General features: G+C 37.4%; 1 protein-coding gene across 1 annotated transcript; it reads right to left on the bottom strand.

The window, feature by feature from the left end:
- Positions 1 to 8,177, bottom strand: ube2d2 (ubiquitin-conjugating enzyme E2D 2). Its single transcript, XM_081383253.1, has 7 exons — positions 7,665 to 8,177; positions 6,377 to 6,440; positions 4,245 to 4,276; positions 3,325 to 3,402; positions 2,846 to 2,951; positions 1,941 to 2,034; positions 1 to 1,159 (listed from the first exon to the last, which is right to left on the bottom strand). Exons 1-7 carry the CDS (start codon positions 7,686 to 7,688, stop codon positions 1,114 to 1,116), a joined length of 444 nt encoding a protein of 147 aa, XP_081239379.1. The 5' UTR covers positions 7,689 to 8,177; the 3' UTR covers positions 1 to 1,113.
- Positions 8,178 to 18,578: the final 10,401 nt, after the last annotated feature.

The following is an 18,578-nucleotide window of genomic DNA, read 5'->3' on the forward strand; positions in this document are numbered from 1 at the left end:
GCATTTCAGACTTTAGTAATCATTTTATTACACAGTTTTAATCAACACACAAAGCTCAACGAGCCTGTCAGGAAATTAAATATACAGAAGTTTGTCTGTGAGGAGTTTGTGTCCTCCCACCCAGGGACCCAATCGAGTCTGGCTGAACCATGTTAGCATCTAATTCAACAAGAGCAGGAAAAGAAAAGAAAAAAAGCAAATTAAGAGTTACAAGGGTGGGTTGGGGGAAAGAGAAAAAACTAAAGAAAAACAATAAGACGCATGTTATAGAGACTGCTTTAAATAACTGGTCCAAAACCCTTCGTGATGGTGAATGTTTGTGAAGTTGGTCGTGGCTAAGGAAAGGGGTAGAGAGTCTTTGCAATGGCAAATGGAAACAAAATATATATATTCATAGTATTCAAGTCCATTAGAATACTCCAGAGGAGAAGACAGGAGGTCCATTTTCCTTTAACTGCTATGATTTTAAAAGAATTCCTTTGATAGATTTTATACAAAAAGACAGCCAGCATACCCCTCCCTTCTCTGCAGTAAAGAAATCAAAAAAAGAAAGAAAGGAAAAAAAGAAAAAGAAAAAAAAACTTCCTGATCCAATGTACAGTTGGAAGCCCAGGAAATGGAAATGAAAAAGTAAACTGTAAAAAACATATCCCTCTATGTCCAGACTATCACAAATTGCAGGGAGAAATCAAAAAATGATAATAATATAGCCCTCCCTTCCCAGTGCTTAAAAACAACAAGGAATGCTTTTAGAGCCATAAACATCTTCTACAGCAAAATTGATACGGACTGATCCTAAGCAGCGGGTACGTCGCTATAGCAACGGAGAAGGTAAAGCAGGAGCTGTGGAGTGGAGGTTTGAATTTGGGGAGGAAAAGGGGCTACAGCTGAAGTTTCAGTATGTACACCATGGCTGCCAGAGGGCTAAGAGTGGGGGAGGTGCTCTGGTGAGGGGAGGCGTGGCTTAAAGAAAGCACTCCAATGGAAACCAACAAGATCTGTTTTTTTTTCTTAAGCTTTTTTTCTTTTTTTAATCTTTTGAACGTTCAAAATCTCCCCTAATCTTAAGATGGAGAGGTGTCATTTTCTCCCATCATGATTCTAACTCCAAAACTACATTGCATACTTTTGTGTCCATTCCCGAGCTATTCTGTTGTACCTGTGAGGGGAGACAAATAAAAATTATCAGCATCACATTCCAGCAAAATATTTGCATGACACATAACAGGTAATACAGACTTTGAAAAGAACCTGTTGTTGAAAGATGGGGCAGTCAGCAACTACAATGGACTCACACATCAGTGCAGGAATGTATGCGTGTTTGTAAAGTACAATCAACTTCTCTAAAGAAAGATGAAAATGTGATTTGATCCCTTTGACATGTTGAAAAACGTTGGGTATCACCAATGACTGACATGCTATTATAAAGAAACTCTTCAGTAATCCCTTGAACTCTCATAAGGTCCTGCCGCAGCCTCAATTGCTTTTTCCACCTACATTTGCCAGTAACAGTAGTTCAAAACAAAAAGAGTTCTAATGGGTTCTAAACCTTTTCTGTTGAATTTGATAAACAAATTGTCCTGTTCAAAATATTACACCCAGTGCATTATTGTTTGGAGAAAAGAAAACGCTGTTGCTTTTTTGAGCTATTGAAGACAGCTTTTTTTTAATTATAGCAAGCTTAAAACATTTCCACTTTTGATGTGGCTTTACAGTCAACTACAAGGCTCATCAAAAAAGAAAAAGAGCTAATTATTCACAAAACAAGACTTCAGAGTTTCAGTGTAACCTTCATAGGGAAGAAAGGTGACAATGTAAATAGGAAACTGCGTAGGCAATAGCATGGCTAATGCAAATGATTGCAAGACAGCACCTATGGGGAAGAGCGTTAGGGCAAACACAGTGTGTGGTATTGATCTAGTTCACAGGAGGACACTCACTTTTCCCTGTCAGTCTTGTAAATGCGGGCGATCTCAGGTACTAAGGGGTCGTCCGGATTGGGGTCACACAGCAGGGAGCAGATGGACAGGAGAACTGAAGTGCAAGAGAGAAGAAGAAAAAAAGTTGAAGTAAAGGCACTTTAAAAAGAGTTGTCCTTGTTTAAACTCATCTAATATCAGGACACTCATTCCTCATGGAATAAATTAAGCACCCAAAATCTGTTACGAACAGCTCAAATGTCCATGAATGAAAATTTACATCTAACTATATAGTTAGAAAATGTACTCTTTAAAAAAAAAAAACTAAACATACAATGTGAGATGCATCAAATTTGCCTTAAGCTGCATGCATTTACAATTAGACGCTAAAGGAAGAAACACTGAAAATATTCTCCAACATTGCTTTCTCTAGTTTTTATTTCTCTCATGTTAAAGATGCAGATTTTAAACTAAAGAATCAGATTATTCATAGAAATAATTGTCATACCAGCTTCAAAAGCGGTTTCATGGCTGATACAGATAACAATCATTTGATAAATTTCAGGTTAAAAATGTCAAATTCTGTACATAAAGCACAAAATTCTTTAATTGTACTTGTAACAAATTTCAATACCCAACAGGATTTGGACTGCTACATTATTTAAAGCAGTTCTCACAGCACTTCAAGCATTGAGAGAGCTTGAGCATCCAAACAACACAATTTAGCTTTGAATATTTTGTCTATATTAATTTAGGTTAGGATGTGTCAGAATCACCACGTGAGTCCATATGGAAGCAACCCAATAAAATCCATACAGGCTTGACCATGGGAACATAGACGTTGAGGCCAAGAAAATAACATTTCTGGAATGAATTGTCAAAAAGACTGTTTGAAAATGAATAGCTGAAACCTGGCGGTGTTATACCTTTGGAGATGGTGAGTGCCGGTGACCACTGTGACCTCAGAATATCCAGACAGATGCTGCCATTGCTGTTGATATTTGGGTGATAGATTCTTGTGGTAAACGCAACCTGAGAAAGGAAGGAGACAAACATAAGCACACAAAACACACCCGTTTCAGGCTAAACAGTAATTACTACCGCCAACACAAGAACAGTTCTTAATGCAGATTAAAATCCAAACACAAGCACTGGATTCCTTGAAACAAATTCTTTAAATTCATTAACAAGATTCTCTGCATTCAGTAACTCCATATGATTTACAGTCTTGATAAGCTGAATTATTTGAATATATGGTGGGAGGAAAAACATTTCCTCATATCATGTCAAAAAAAAGCGCAGGTTGGTAAAATGAGATGATTCAAAGAGACAAATAATTAAGCAGCACCTGAGAATAACCAAAACACCTGAGAACCTGTGCCAAACTGGTGTAGATGTTACTGACCTTTGGCGGTTTGAAGGGATAATCTGTGGGAAAGTGTATGGTCAAGAAGAACACTCCACCCTGGTAAGGACTGTCATTCTGTAGGGTAAACATTAATAATTAGAATTAATTGTGTTTGTTTATAGTTTAACGCCATACCAGTAAACCCAGCTCTATTCATGGAGAGAAAAAAGTGAAATATATTTCTAAACAAAAGTTTAAAACATTAAAATATATAGACCAACAATTTTTTTTTAAAAATATATACATTAGGGGGAATTAACGCGTTAATCTTTGTGATTTGTGTTAGATGTTTTACGCATAAAAAAAAAAATACAATTGACGCAGCACTTTTTTTTGTGCCTCATTTTCGGTTTTTGGCCAAAAGAGAAAAAAAGGCTGTGCTCTCCGTTCGTGTGTGTGTGTGTGTGTGTGTGTGTGTTGGCGCGCTGCGCTCTCTGCTCATTGTTCCACTCGTGAAGAACGATTAGCCTATGTCGACATATGTACCTTTTTGAAATTCAACTGGCACTTTAACTTACATTGTTTGTGCATAAATAGAAATTATTTATTTTGGCCAATTCTAAACTAATTGTTACTACTAACTAAACCACTGTTTAATTTAATTAGGTGATTCTACGTTTAAATATTGAGGATTAGAAGCTTGGGGGAAAATGCGATTAATCACAGCAAATTGTGCGATTAATTAGTTAATATTTTTTAATCGATTCCCAGCCATAATATATTTATATCTTATTTTACGTTTATCTAAAAATTCTAAATCTAAACCTGGTCTAACTTCACTAAACTTTTTTTTTTTTTTTTTTACTTTTACTTTTATTTACTTTCATAAATTTTTTAGACAACATTATCATGCTTCAAGTTAAAATGATTTCTGTAATGTTGTGTGCTACTATAAGGGATACAAGAAAAATACTTACTGGTCCCATTATTGTGGCCTGCCAATGAAACACTGAAACAAGACAAACAGAAACGTCAGAGAAAGCCTGTATAACATCATGTTTATCTTACATTCTTAAAATATTTCAAAAACTCAGAGATACAATTTTGACTGGCAAGCTCAGGATCAGTCTTGTCAATTGGAATACAATATGAAATATGATGAAGCAAATTTGGGTACAATTATGTTGTCATATTTCAGTCAAGTCTCTGAGGCACTAAGTGGGTCAGATGGTTGTATGATTCATGGTTTAATGAAGTGTCGACTCTTTTGAGGGAAGCTATACATGCTATTTGTCAGTTCAAACAATCCGTTGTCTTGTGGTTGAGCCTCACACTAGATATTGATGAGCAAATCTATCAAGGCACACAGAAAACATGATCAGACAGGAAAAAGAACTGACATTATGTGATTGAAGCCATTCAATTCCTATAAGTCACCATATTGTCGCTGTAGGATTTCATATTTCATCTTTTTTTCATAAATCATTACGATTGGTCAGCCTTTATGTCTGTCTGTTGTTCTTGCAAACATTTAACTAATGAAAAGTATTAAAAGAGCATGAGACTAAACCTCATTGGCTCCTCAAACTGTCGCTAAAACCTCCTAACTCCATTCCCCTCTATTGTGAATGAAGAACGGCGCACAGTTTGAACCGTCTCTGCTGGTTTGCAATGCGAAAGTAAATAAAGAACTGGTTATTAAGTACAGCGTTTTCTTTACTCAAACACTATATATAAAGGCTAATGTTTAATGCATTTGAGGAACAGAGAAGAGTGTCTTATTTGTCATCGAGTCATAGCAAGTTTGTCTTAAAGTCCCCGTGAACCGGAAGTTGCAAACGACTTTTCTCCAGTGTTATGACGTATTTCCCAGTGAAACGGAATATTGAACAGAGGGCAGGGTTTTACTCTAGCGCTCCTCCTCTCCATCTCTGCTCATAGCAGACTAACGGTTTGAGGGGAGTGGTTACGCGTTGCCCAAACCAATTCCTCAAACCTACGTCATCGGAGAAGGTCCTCCAATGCAGAGGGGAGGGGCATTTTCAGATTTTGATTAAAGATTACCATGGTAAAAAAATGTTTTTTTAAATATTTTCTTGCACGGATTAATTGTTCACCACAAGACTAGTAATATGCGCTAACAAAGTAAATAGGGTCAATTTTGATTTCATGGGGACTTTAAATAGCCTGTGCTCAATAACATGAGATTTTGGCCAAATGACAGAAAAAAACTGAGCGCCCACATAGCTACAATAAACTTTATAATCTGTATGTTGCTGAAAACATAACTAACTGCCTCAGATGCAGCCAATAAAAACGCATATTTCCGGAATTTTCCTAAATCCGCTGGTCAAAAACGTAACTACTTTTGATCTTGATTTCTGTAAAATGTTAAAAATATAACGACCCATGCAAGTGTCTGAACATATATAACTCCACAATATCAACTTTGAAAACATGGAGTTTAGGCTAATTATTAAAAAAATAGTTTTTTCCATTTCCTGAAAAATAGCATTTCTGGATACAGGTTTTTCACCCGACAGCAAAGATACAGAGCTGATTCTAAACATTTACCACTCCGAAATAAACAATAAAAAGCATATCTATACCTTTAAGACTCCACTGTTTAAAATGTCAGCAGACAGTAGGTGACTAGTTGTCACACCATTGTGTAACAGTAGTATTTCCCAAACTTAATTTAACATGCAAACTTACAATACAGGCTTTTACGATGTCTAACAATCTAAAAAAAAAAAAACATGCTCAAGTTTTGATGCACCTTAGACTAAAAATATGGCTTAATAACTTATCCATTTGAATGAATTGGCTCATGATAAGTGGTCTCTATATGAAGGATGTTGATGAGGAAGTACCGAAAGAGAGGTTATTCTGGCAAACAACTCATTACATCAATAATTACGAAAACAAAATGTTTTGTTTTTATAATAACATGCACCATGAATCATCCAAAACAAAAAGTGAATGTTGAATTTGCTACACAAAGCAGAAATTACCAGTGATCATATTCAGAATACCTGTAAATTGAATTGGGAAGAATAAACATACATTAGTTTGTCAAATACATCGGTGGGTAAAGTGAGTTACTTACTGTCATCCCCTACTGGGCCCGCTGAACACTGAGCAGGTGGGTCACGGCCCAAATCATGCAGCTCCTGAAACACACCAGAAACAAAAATGGAGGTTAAAAAGTGCTCACCTACCATGACTTGAAACCCAGCAGGTAAAGCTGTGAATCACCTGTCCAGAACACCTGCAGTACACGCTGCTAACAATGAAGCACCAAAATGAAACTGAGAAACTGACACCGAAACTAAATACTCCAAATATCTGTGCATTTGACAAAATGACAGTAAAATACACCAAAGCAACGCACTGGTTGGTTGACTAAGAAGAGAATAAAGAGGTCAATAATCAAATCAGACACATAACAGTCTGTGTAATGAGAGTTATTGCTGCTGTAATGACATGAGAGGTGACCACAGCTTATGTAACATATTTGTTTTCAGGTTAGTATGTTCTACTGAAACCCGAGAGAACTAAAAAGCTTGAAAATTGTCAGAAAAACTCAACAAAGGGTCATAAGTGTGAATATGAATGCTTTGGACCACGTTCATAACGCCAATTTGCTTGCGCCACGAGCTAACCTCAAATATCCAGATATATAATGTGAGAGTTTGGCTTTAAAATCGAACAGTTGGACTCAAGCACCAAATATTAAGATGTTGTTAAGGACAAAAAGATATTCAACTAAATAAACCACCGATATAATCCGAAAATTACTTAAAACACATAAATGCAAAAGCAAGCTGATGGGCCAGATGCCTCTCCCTGAGCGGTTAGCTAGTTAACAACCCAAAACAGCACTAAATAAACAAATGCAACATAATAACACTGTACATTAATATATTGATGATAAAAACAGTCACTTGAAGATGTTGCGGAGGATATAAACGATCTTTGTTTAGGGTTTTCAAACGGGCCTTTAGCATTTTTGGCTAGGAAGGGTTAGCCTGCTAACACGTTATCATGAGATAACATTAATCCTCAAGTGAGCCATTGCAAACCGACTTCCATTTCAACTGCCTGTTTATTTCTGTTTGAGAAAAAAGCGATGGGAAACATACGAAAGTGAAACGGTAGAATCATTTTATATCAGTCTCACACAGTTCGACGGAGGATCGCCAGCTAACATGCTAACTAACCGTTAGCCCGGGCCGAACCGTCGAACCGGGGTGCTTTACTACACTTGTCATCCCACCAGCGGCACACTTAACACTTTTAACTTCGCAGTAACATCCCTTAATTCGCCTTTCCAAGGTAAAATAGGAAGGATGATGCGGAATAGGGCAATGGCGCCCGTGACTTCCTTCTCTTACCTTGTGGATTCTTTTCAGAGCCATTGTTGTGCTGTTACTGCTGTCAAAAACACAAAAACCAGACTTATACTCGATTAAAACGGCGCTTCTTTAATTTCAACGCGGCCAACCCCTCGGGTGTCGTATTAAAGGACGCCTTGGGGTGATAATTCAGTCGGTGTTCTGTGTGTGTGACGGAGCCGGTTGGTGTAATTTGAAGGCGAAACTGAAAGGTGGTGCTGGTAGCGGTTCGGTCCTTCCTCCTGCAGCAGCGGCAGCGAGTAGCTACCGCATCACGCAGACTGCGCTGCTCTAATCAGATCCTTCCGCCAATGGACGCAGTCGCCGGGGACAGATTGCGCGCCGACGCCAGTTGCTAGATAATGCTGTAGTGAATCACGAAACTGATGCAATAGCGGAGCCAAAATGGCGGCTAGTGCTCAGCGACTTTAATGCTATTGAGCCCAAATGAACGCCTGCGGTTGAAAGCTTCCATTTCGAGCCGACAAACGAGCTTGATGATCACCTCAGAAATAGCATGGAAAGAACTATGAGAATATAAATATGATCTGACGAGATGTTTATTGTAAGTCATATTTACATTCAGATGAGGAGAGCAGTTTATACAATTTCAACATAAATGGCAATAACATACATACACTCGACTAGAGGAAGTTTCACCATTGCGGAGGGATATTTGAGAAAATAATGTTTTATCGTGGCAAACTACGAGATTATCGTTTGTAGATAATGGAATGTGTGTGAAACTAGGGACCACTGCTGTGCAAGTTTTATTATTTAGCAATTATTAATTATTTTTTATCAAACATGCCACATTAAGTTATGTTAGTAAGTAGGCACTTTACCTGTATATTTTTAGGTTTAATTTATACATATTATATATATATATATATATATATATATTCTGATTGGAATTGATTTGATGCATTAGAAACCTTTATTTATTGTCGTACCTGCCTTTGTTCTCATTTCTAATATTTGATTGTCTAAACAATTAATAGCACATATTTTTAGGTGCTTTTGTCTGATCCTCATAATCCTGATTACACAAATCCAAAAAGATCAAACTATCGGCCTATATTCCTAAAATACTTTGTTTCATCGTGATATCTTTATCCTGCAGCACAGATTTATGCCCTCTACCCCATTCAGACAAACACATTCATTGAAAAAAAAGGACTAAGGTGGAATCATTCAGTTACAATAGAATAGAACAGAATAGTATTGTTGATGTGCAACATACAATGCAATACAAAATAATACTGATTACTAATACAAGACAACAAATATACTGCAAAATGTGTGCTGTGGCAGTAGCCTACCATAAAGTGATGGTATTAGAGGATGCAATGATACTATGATAATCTCGGTACTGAATGACTATCAGACATTATTTACATGCTATTATACTTATAATAACACCATGGTGTCCAAAATCCATGGTATTAACATGCTGCAATACCAAAAAACAATTGTAATACCCATGAAAAAGATGTACTGGTTAATGTATTAAAAATGCATTATAGTATATTTGTATTGTAAAAACATATTCAAGAACATTTTTAATACATCTAATAGTAGGCTACGTCTTTTTCACATGTAACGAAACAGCATTCTAATGGTAGGCTATTTATACAACATTCTTGATGGATGGATGGATAGATTCTAGATCATTTAAACAGCTAGGCCTAATAATAATAATAATAATAATAACATTATTTAAGCTGTTTGTTCTTTCAACTTTCATAATACACCTTTGGACGCTGGTTCTTCTTTTAACATTCATAATACACATTTTCTTGTATTTTATACATTCAGATAGACTTTCTACGCATTAAAAAGACTGACGTCAATAAAGCAGCAACAATGCCTTGGCGCGCGCGCTCTCTCTCTCATCTCGTGCGCAGGGAAACCCCAAATCAACCTCCGCGTGATGGCGGTATGAGGCAGTCCCTGCAAGCCAGAGCGTGGGAGTTCCTGTCTTCGCCATGTCGGGGTGGTGCTGCAACTCGCTGAGGATACCCTGAACCGAGCAGAAGTCTCCCAGCCCCCCTCCTGCTGCTGCTGCTCCATCCATCCATCCATCTATCTGTCTACCCATCCGCCCCCACACGGCACCAGGCAGAGTCCAGCATCCCCAGCATCACTGTTTCCCCCGGATCAGCTGCGACACATCTTTCCCTCTGACCGACGGTGGACTGAGGAGAGACGCACCAAGTGATGCGGCTTCTGCAGCCCGCGCATCCCGCAGCACCGAAGACCGCACGCTCACCCGTTAGGAGTAGGCGCACTTTCCCCGTTATCTACAACAACCCATGAGAATGTCCAGCACAGACATCATGGGTTTAAACCCAACCGACCGCGTAATCAAATGTAAGTGCATTGTTGTTGTGTTCTTTATTAATCATACTCAGCACATTTAAGCATGCAGCATTATGCGATTGTGAATGGTTTGCGATGATTCTGTTTCTATGATGATGCACCGTAAGGTTTTAAAAACGTGATAATTCATGCATAAATGATTGATCAGTGATCAAAGGATGATCATATGGTGTGTTTGCCTTAAAAAAACCTTTCTTTCCTTTATGAGATTGGCAAACCCATTAAGGCTCCCTATATGCTCAGTGATGCTGATGCAGGCGAGATATGGCAATCCATTTTAACATTTATTCCTTAAAACTAACATCTATTATTACGTTATTAATTGCAAGTAATTCATGGACTAGTATATTTTTCAGTTCTGTGTCATTAACTTCATTATAATTCTTATTCTAGTAGTGACTAGCAATAATGCTCATTCATCAGAAACTAGTCCTTATTTTTTGCAATCAGTCACTATCTCAAAAAAGTAGGAAAAAAACCCCACTGTTGTTAACTACTAAAATAAGAATTATTACTTACAACCTTTAGCCATAGATAGTGACTCAAAATTATGTAGTAGGGTACAACGGGACTAAAGGCGCACCGGGGTAAAAGGCGCATTTGATTATATTCTCCTCTAAACCACTAGATGGCACAGAACTTTCCTAAACATCCTCTTTTCAAGATGCACGTGGAAATTTGGCTGCAATTGCGGGCAGCAGCACAAAGTTGACTGTGCTAAATTGATCTAATATTTATTGTTTAATGAAAATCGATAAAATTATTGTCTATATTTTGGCAAAGGTCTTGTTAATTATTTTCAGTTTTTTTGTTCAAGGTAAATAAACCAACAGTTTTTCAATAATGGAAGAATATGTAAAAGTATGGTATTTGGAGTAAAAAAAAAGCCCCTGCTGTTTTGGGTGAAAGGCACAATAACTAACATGATAATAAATAGCTGGCTGACTTTTCCATTTGTTGACATGACATGGTTAAATATATGATAAATAATATATATATATTAAATTGGCTGTCCGCCTTAGAGATAATCACCATATTTATAATGAAACCATCATGTTTAAAAAATATATTATATTAATCATATCATATAGGCTAATAAAACATCATATTTATTGTTACTTTTCACTACTTTACTTTATTGCTACTTTATTGTTGCTATATTAAATTTTAATGGGATCTCATTCAATGCTTTCAGAACTTTTTTTCTTTGTTTCTGTATTTTTTAAATTAACGTATTTTAATTAATTTTAATATATTTATTGAGCAAAAAATATTTATTTTATTTATCAAAATAAATAGAAAATAAACAAACTTTGCTAAAGTGATTTTTTTGAACAAGTATTAACTTAGACATTATTAAAAACATTGTTTTTAGCTAAAGTATCTTTTAACCTGGACAAAATGTAGGCTTTAAAAAATATTTATAAGATTTTTAAACAAACAAACCACTTTTATGACATAATTCTGTTGCTCCATTTCTTCAATCATACTTTATGGGTGTAGTGAAAAAAAAAAAAAATTCTTAAGGTGTGCCACTTTATCCCCATTGTAGCCTACCCTATCTAATAAGTTCAGTAATGTGAAGTAGGCACTAGACACTAGTAACTAATGGAATAAGTACTTGTATCTATATTTCCTTAACACTGAATTTATGCACATTTAAGCTATGCACCTAGAAACATAAATCTTAGACAAACGTTTTAAAGAATAAATGTGAAACCGGCTTGCCACATATGTGGAGCGTATCGACGGCTGCGCGCGCCTGCTGGCGGATAGATGAACAGTTATACAGTGCCAGGTTACCCCAGAGAGAGAGAGAGAGAGAGAGAGAGAGAGAGAGAGGGGGGAGGAGAGCAAGAGAGAGATTAGCATCTCGATCCAATGAAATATTTTTGGCAGTTTGAGGATGACAGCGAAAGGACGACTTAAAGGTAGCGTGGCTTTTGCATTGCATTCCTGCATTATTGTATGCATCTCCTTGTGCTCGCCTTTACGCATCTTTTACTCCAATGTCAGTGCGCGCGCTTGTCGGATAGCAGCACTCGGATAACGAGATGATTGTTAACGTATCGATTGTGCGTGTAATTATGTAAAATTTGCAATGCCTCGAGCCCTTGCACGAGTGCACTCTTGTCATGCGGGGAAAATGCGCTGAGATGCTCGCAATGTCAGCTCGTGCACTGACATTCACATCCTTGCATAGATGGCCTATGAGGGTATATGTTAGTCTATCATTCCGAAGCAGTTTATCGATTCGTTGGTACAGCGTTACACACTGTAAACAAGGCTGCACACAGAGGATGCACTGCATCTAGTGCCTGCAGAAATCCCAAAGGCATAAAAGCTAAACGTTATTGCAGGAAGCAAGTTGCATTTCAGTGCATTGCAGTACTATATATTTCATGTGATGATGAGCAAATACGTTAATGCAAACCCATCATAATGCCAATACCAATCAGTGTTTACAGCCATTTTATATTTCTAGTTTTTGCAAGAAAAAAATAAAAATAAAATAAAACCCACTAAAAAGGCCATATAGAGAGGATGTGGGCATTACAGCATCACTGGATGCTGGGATATGTGGATGTGGATGTATAGTGTGGGCGGTTAGTAGAGAGAGGGGTTAATTAGACGTCAGCGATGGCTGTGCATACTGAGAAGCTGCCCGAAGGCATCTGTTTCCTGTGTGTATGTGATCAACACTGGAATTTGTTTGGATTATGGAAGACAATAAGAGCGGACAGGGGACTCAGGGAGGCATGCTTTGGACCACCGTACTGTGTAGAGCGAGGGAGGTTTGGGCAGCGAGAGAGAGTGAGAGAGATGTGGTGTGTATTGTAAAGGGCTTTTCCTTAACCCTGGAGTGTGGCCGCCTGTAATTATTTAGCAACATATGCCATTCTGCATTAAATAATCATAGTGTGGCATATGTGTCACACTTATGTAATATCAACCGTTAGGTATGTTGGGTTATAAGCTTTCGGGAAGGTCTGTGTGAGAGCGTGTCCAGATATAGCTGGTGTACGAGGAAGGCAAAGCAGCTGGTGTGAAGGTGAGAAAGGTATTAGGATGCAGCTGAAGTGTGAAAATGCTTGATTGTTCAGGAAAGCTTTAGGGAAAAAGTATCCTGTGGTGTATCCATGATACAGTGTATAAGATGGTAATACCATGGTACTTTCATATACTGTATATGTGCATATATTGCACGGTATTATACTCCAATGTAGGCCAAACAGTACTATTGTATAACCATGGTACATGTCCAAAAATCAAGAAACATGCTACTATGTTTAAAAAACATGTAACATGTAACATGACGTTACAATGGTACAATTTTGTTATACTTCAAATGTACCAAAAAGTACCATGGTACTTCCATGATAATTTGGAGATGCACAATTGTATTACCACGGTATTCTTTGAAGTACCATGTAGATACCATAGTACATAAATTTCAGTGCTATGGCATATTTCAAAGTATTGTAATATTATTATTGTTACCAGAAACCATCACTGCGACTGCGCCATAGTACTTGCTTGTAAGGTTTGGAAGATTTATTGAGAACTGTTTAGTATTTACCTTTGTATTACCATGGTACATATAAAAAAATGATTGTACTATGGTGCATGCCCAAAAACACGGTAATACCATTGCATTTCACTTAAAAAGCATGATAATGCCATAGTATTTTTTAGTGAAGATGTTGCGTTTGGGATAATTATTTACATGTTCAACTTCATGGTATTACCATGATATTTTGTATGTGTCCTAGTCTAGAAACCATGGTAATACTATAGTAATAGTGTCCAATATTTGGAGGATGAGATGATTGATATAATTATTTAGATGTTGCATCAATATAATCATAGTAATACCATGGTGGTACCATGTCCAAAAAAAACAAAATATTAATATAGTACAGTGTCCAGAAGAAAGAAAAACATGGCAATACACTTGCATTGCACTTAAAAAACATGATAATATCATGGTATTTTTAGTGAAGAAGATGGTGTGCTTGGGATAGGCCTAATAGGTTACATGTTACTCCAAGAAACCATGTCAAACTAAGTAAATACATTTTAGTCTACAAACTGTGGTAATACTGTGGTACCAATGTCCAATATTTTGTAGTATGGAATGCTTGGCATAAGTATTTAGATGTTGATCCAAGATATCATGGTATTACCATAGTCCATACATGGTAACACCATAGTACATTTTGCTAAATTTTCTAGGGAGTAACAGAGTAAAAGTGGTGCATGGAAGATGGCATGCTAGAGACACACAGAGTAAGCGAGTAGAGTGCTTGAGATGAATTTGCTCATTTCCACAAGTTATTATGTGCTGCATTCTCTGCGAGACAAAATGCACCTCACTGCCATCTGTCTCCTGAAGGAATGTAGTAATGCGATAATAATGACTATTCTAATTGCATCATAGTGTATTTTTTTATGATTGGTACTAATAGGTGTCCTTGGCCCCTGGGAGGTTTTAAAACCTTTTAAAAATATATTATTTGCACGCAGTCAGAAATACACGTTCAAGGCATTATCGAAACGACTTCAAAGATCAACATTTTCTCCAGATTGTGAGTCTGTGTTAATTCATGCATGCCTCCTGCTGAGCACCGACACGCAACACGAGGGAGATGTTAAAGCCCGACACAGAAACTAAGAGAGAGTGTTGACATGAGCCTGGTGATAAATGAAACGGGAGCAGGTGAAAGAAAAGAGAGGGGGAATGTGTGAAAAGTGTGGAGGATGAGAAGTGGGAGAGACGGGGAATTAGGCACTTGACAGCAGATAGATGGATGGATGTGCATGCGCTTGTGTCCCAGCAATCTCTTTCTCTCACACGCACAGGCGAACGTTTGGAATAGAATTCTAGAGCACTGCAGACTGCACAGCATACAGTGAAAATTGTCAACTATTTAAAGTCAGCATGAAATCAAAACTGGCAAGTCTTTTTTTTTTTATGGAATTTTATAGTATTTATTATAAATGATTTATCCATGCACATCATTATTTTTTTTTATTTTTTTTTTTCAATTCATGTGCCCTCGTCATTTTTAATCAAACTAATTTTCCCTCCCTCTCTTCTCTTCTCTGACGATGTGTTGAGGCGCGAGGGCGGGGCAACCTGTCACTCACATGACATCATAGCAATAACAAACCATATCCGTCCAAACAATTCCACACCTTACATTTTGTCTTGCTGGAGAAGCAGTTTCATTTGGATATACATCACAATAGGGAAGAAAAGACAATCACAACTTCCGTTTCATACCGACTTTCCAAGTCAGTTCACTTGGCGGCCATATTTGCATCACCTCCGGGCAGCTGTTTCAGGCTAGCAAGACCAACTCCTATTTATTTGAATTCCTATTTATTGAATTCCTTTCTATGGAAAGCCAGAGCTTCCAACGCCGATTTGCTCTTTCATTTAGAAGGCAGGACTAGAGCCGTCATTTTGTGCATAGCAGTTCCTTGTCACATGACCTCATTACATGCATGTTTAATCCTCATAGGATGTTCCTGTAGTCTGGAAGATAACGATGTGATTGCGTTAATGTGTTCATTTTAGTGATTTTGGTTGGGGTAAAAATAGATGCATTGGCCAATTTCAAAATTCTTTTGATTTCACTATTGACAAATGCACATAGGTTTGTAATGGATGCTTTATCAGTGTATTCTCATTCTGCCACAGAGAATAATGGGAAATGTTTTGACGCACAAGCCTGTTGCTTCAAGCGCCTAAATGAGCATGTTTTATCGCTCTTCTTTATTTAGAACGCACAAAATGTGCACAAATAAAAAGTGTACATAAACATTCACAATTACTTATCATAACCAATACTTAGTAGTTTAATAATTAGTTTCCACCATGATTTATGAAATGTACACGCCCCAGTTTAGAAAGTCAGAGCTTAAAGAATTACGAATTTAAAGTGGTGTTTACGAATACAATCATTCTTACATGACTTGAAGGCAGCATATTACAGTGAGTTATTTTGCATTTTTAATCAAATTTTCTGTAAACTCATCTTAATTCTTGGCAGTCTATTCCAGTAATGAAGCCAGAAAAGGATGTAAAAACATTGCAGCTGATATTACTTGGTTCATTTGTCACAATGGAGATGTAAGGCCAAGTCGAGCACAGTGTATTGTGGGATATAGTGCCCAGTGCATTGCGGTACTGTTGTTTACTGCACATTTTGGCAAATGTAGTCGTTGAAAATGCGCATGCTTTATGCAGCATACATCCTGCATACTGCAGAAATAGTAAGAGTAGTATTGTAGTATGCTATTTCCGAAAGTAGCCAGTGTCACGCACTTGGGTTCTGCTTTCATGCATGTGAGAATGCTTTTTATACATGACTAAAGTGCTGCCCATCTAACCAGATACTGAGCTAATCAACTTCATCGCCCACCTGAATGATGCAATGGAGAGAGAGCAGGAAAGAGAGAGAGAGAGGCAATCTCGCATCAAATGCGGTGATACAGGACTGCAGGAGAATGATGAAAACTGTTTCCTCCCACACAGATGCACAAACACACACAGACACACACATATGTTATGGGTCACTAGAGATGTTAACTTGAGCAAGCACACACACGGATACATACAGATGTATGTGTAATAAAGAACGCTCACATGCTTGACAACCTTCACACACCGCTATCTGTGTCTCTCTCTCACACACACATGCACACTGTCTATGCCCTGGATAGGACCTCTGGCTCACTATTCCCTTACAAAAAAGAAGTTTATTCAAGTGTGCTATAGTATACTTCTTTTAAACTAAAAATACTTTGTTTACTTTTATGTACTGCTCAGAAATATACTTTATGTACTCCTCAGTGTCAGAGTTATGTTCATTTCATTGATTCCCCTGTGTTTTCCTGAGCTGTCTGATTAGTCATTTAGTTCACCTCTCATTAGTTATCTTGTTATTTACCTGTGTTAATACCTGTGTCATCCTGCATTCCTGGTCCGTTCTCGTTTGTGTTATGTTGTGTGTAGTTTTGATATCTCCCTTTTCTCTTGAGCTTTGTCATTAAAAGACTGTTATCTTTTTGCTCCTTCGTCTTCGTGCTGTTTACACAAGCAAACCGTGACATTTAGAAATATACTTAAAATTACACTTAAGTATACTTGAGTTATACTAACAGAAAAGTCTAAGTATTGCCTATTTGGCCTATACTTGTACTCAATCTTTTGATCGAGATATACTTAAAAGTATAATTAAGTATTCTAAGTATACTTTTCATATAGTTGTACATACTGTCTTATAAACTTACACGGTTTGAAAATGTTGATTTGTAAAGAAAACAGATGTTTCTAATTCTGAGTATCTGAATTTTTGTGTAGGCTAGTCCACTGGTAATGTACATTAGCCTGGCTAACGTCAGACCTCTTTCTCATTGAGACGTGGTCTGGGAACCACATGTTCATTTTCTCGTATTTGAGGCGTGGTTTTCGAATGCCCAGAGCCGTTTATTGGGTGCTACGAATGTCTATCAAATGCGTCTGTACATAGCTCATAGCCAATCGTTTCAATTGACGTATGTAGAGCGACAGAAATTCGACGAGGAAGAAGACGAAATAAACTTGCGTTATAAACTACTGAGAACACTATCTAAGGCTGCATCGAAAGGTAACTTCGCGTCTGCTGCCATGTTGGATCCATAGATATAAACAAACTGCTTCGGTGTGTCGCATAGATGACGTCATCGTCTTGCTGCTCCCTCCCCGTTCTGTGATTGGTTCCCTTTTTGAGGGGAAAATCTGGTCCATGGTGTCCAGGCTGCATAGCAGCGTGAATAAAATTGCGCTGCGTGCAAGGCAGCATGGAGAAACCCAGGCTAAGTGTACGTCAAATCTACTCGAATCTTTCCCCGCCATTGACTAAATTTTCAGACTATCCGTGTTTTCACTGCAATACGGTAGAGGGCGCTATGACACATCTTCTGAAACAGTACAGAATCTCCAGATCAAAACACAGGTGAAGAAGAAGTAGAAACAAGTGATAAAAGATTGTTTACGCAAAAGTAAAATAATGTCGACAGTCGAGGAAACGACTGAAGCTTTGGGGATGTTGATGGACTCGATCTATTCAATTTGAGTTTTGATTATCATTCCGGGCGTAGTCTTTTACAAAAATCTGAAATGTTGCTCTTTTAATGAAACATACCCACATTCAAGTGTTGATAAAAAAGGATGCATGAAGCTATAATCAAATGTTTTTAAAATGGAAAGAGTTACAGTTAACGGTATATTTCAAGTATAAAACATTAATACCTAAATAGGAACATAATAGTATACTTAAAGTGCAAAAAAATAATAATAACAAACTAGTATTTGACTAGTAAACTATCATAAGTTTACCTTTAAGTTCACTAGTAGTAAAGTTGCAGTACAAACGAAAAACTTAGTTGTAAACTAGTCAAAGTTTACTACTGTTACACTTAAAGTATACTCAAAAGTATACTTTTATACACTAAAAAGTGGGCCAATTTCGTCCCAAGTAG

This window comes from Scardinius erythrophthalmus (genome assembly GCF_964197995.2).
Source record: "Scardinius erythrophthalmus genome assembly, chromosome: 13".
Taxonomy (NCBI): Eukaryota; Metazoa; Chordata; class Actinopteri; order Cypriniformes; family Leuciscidae; genus Scardinius; species Scardinius erythrophthalmus.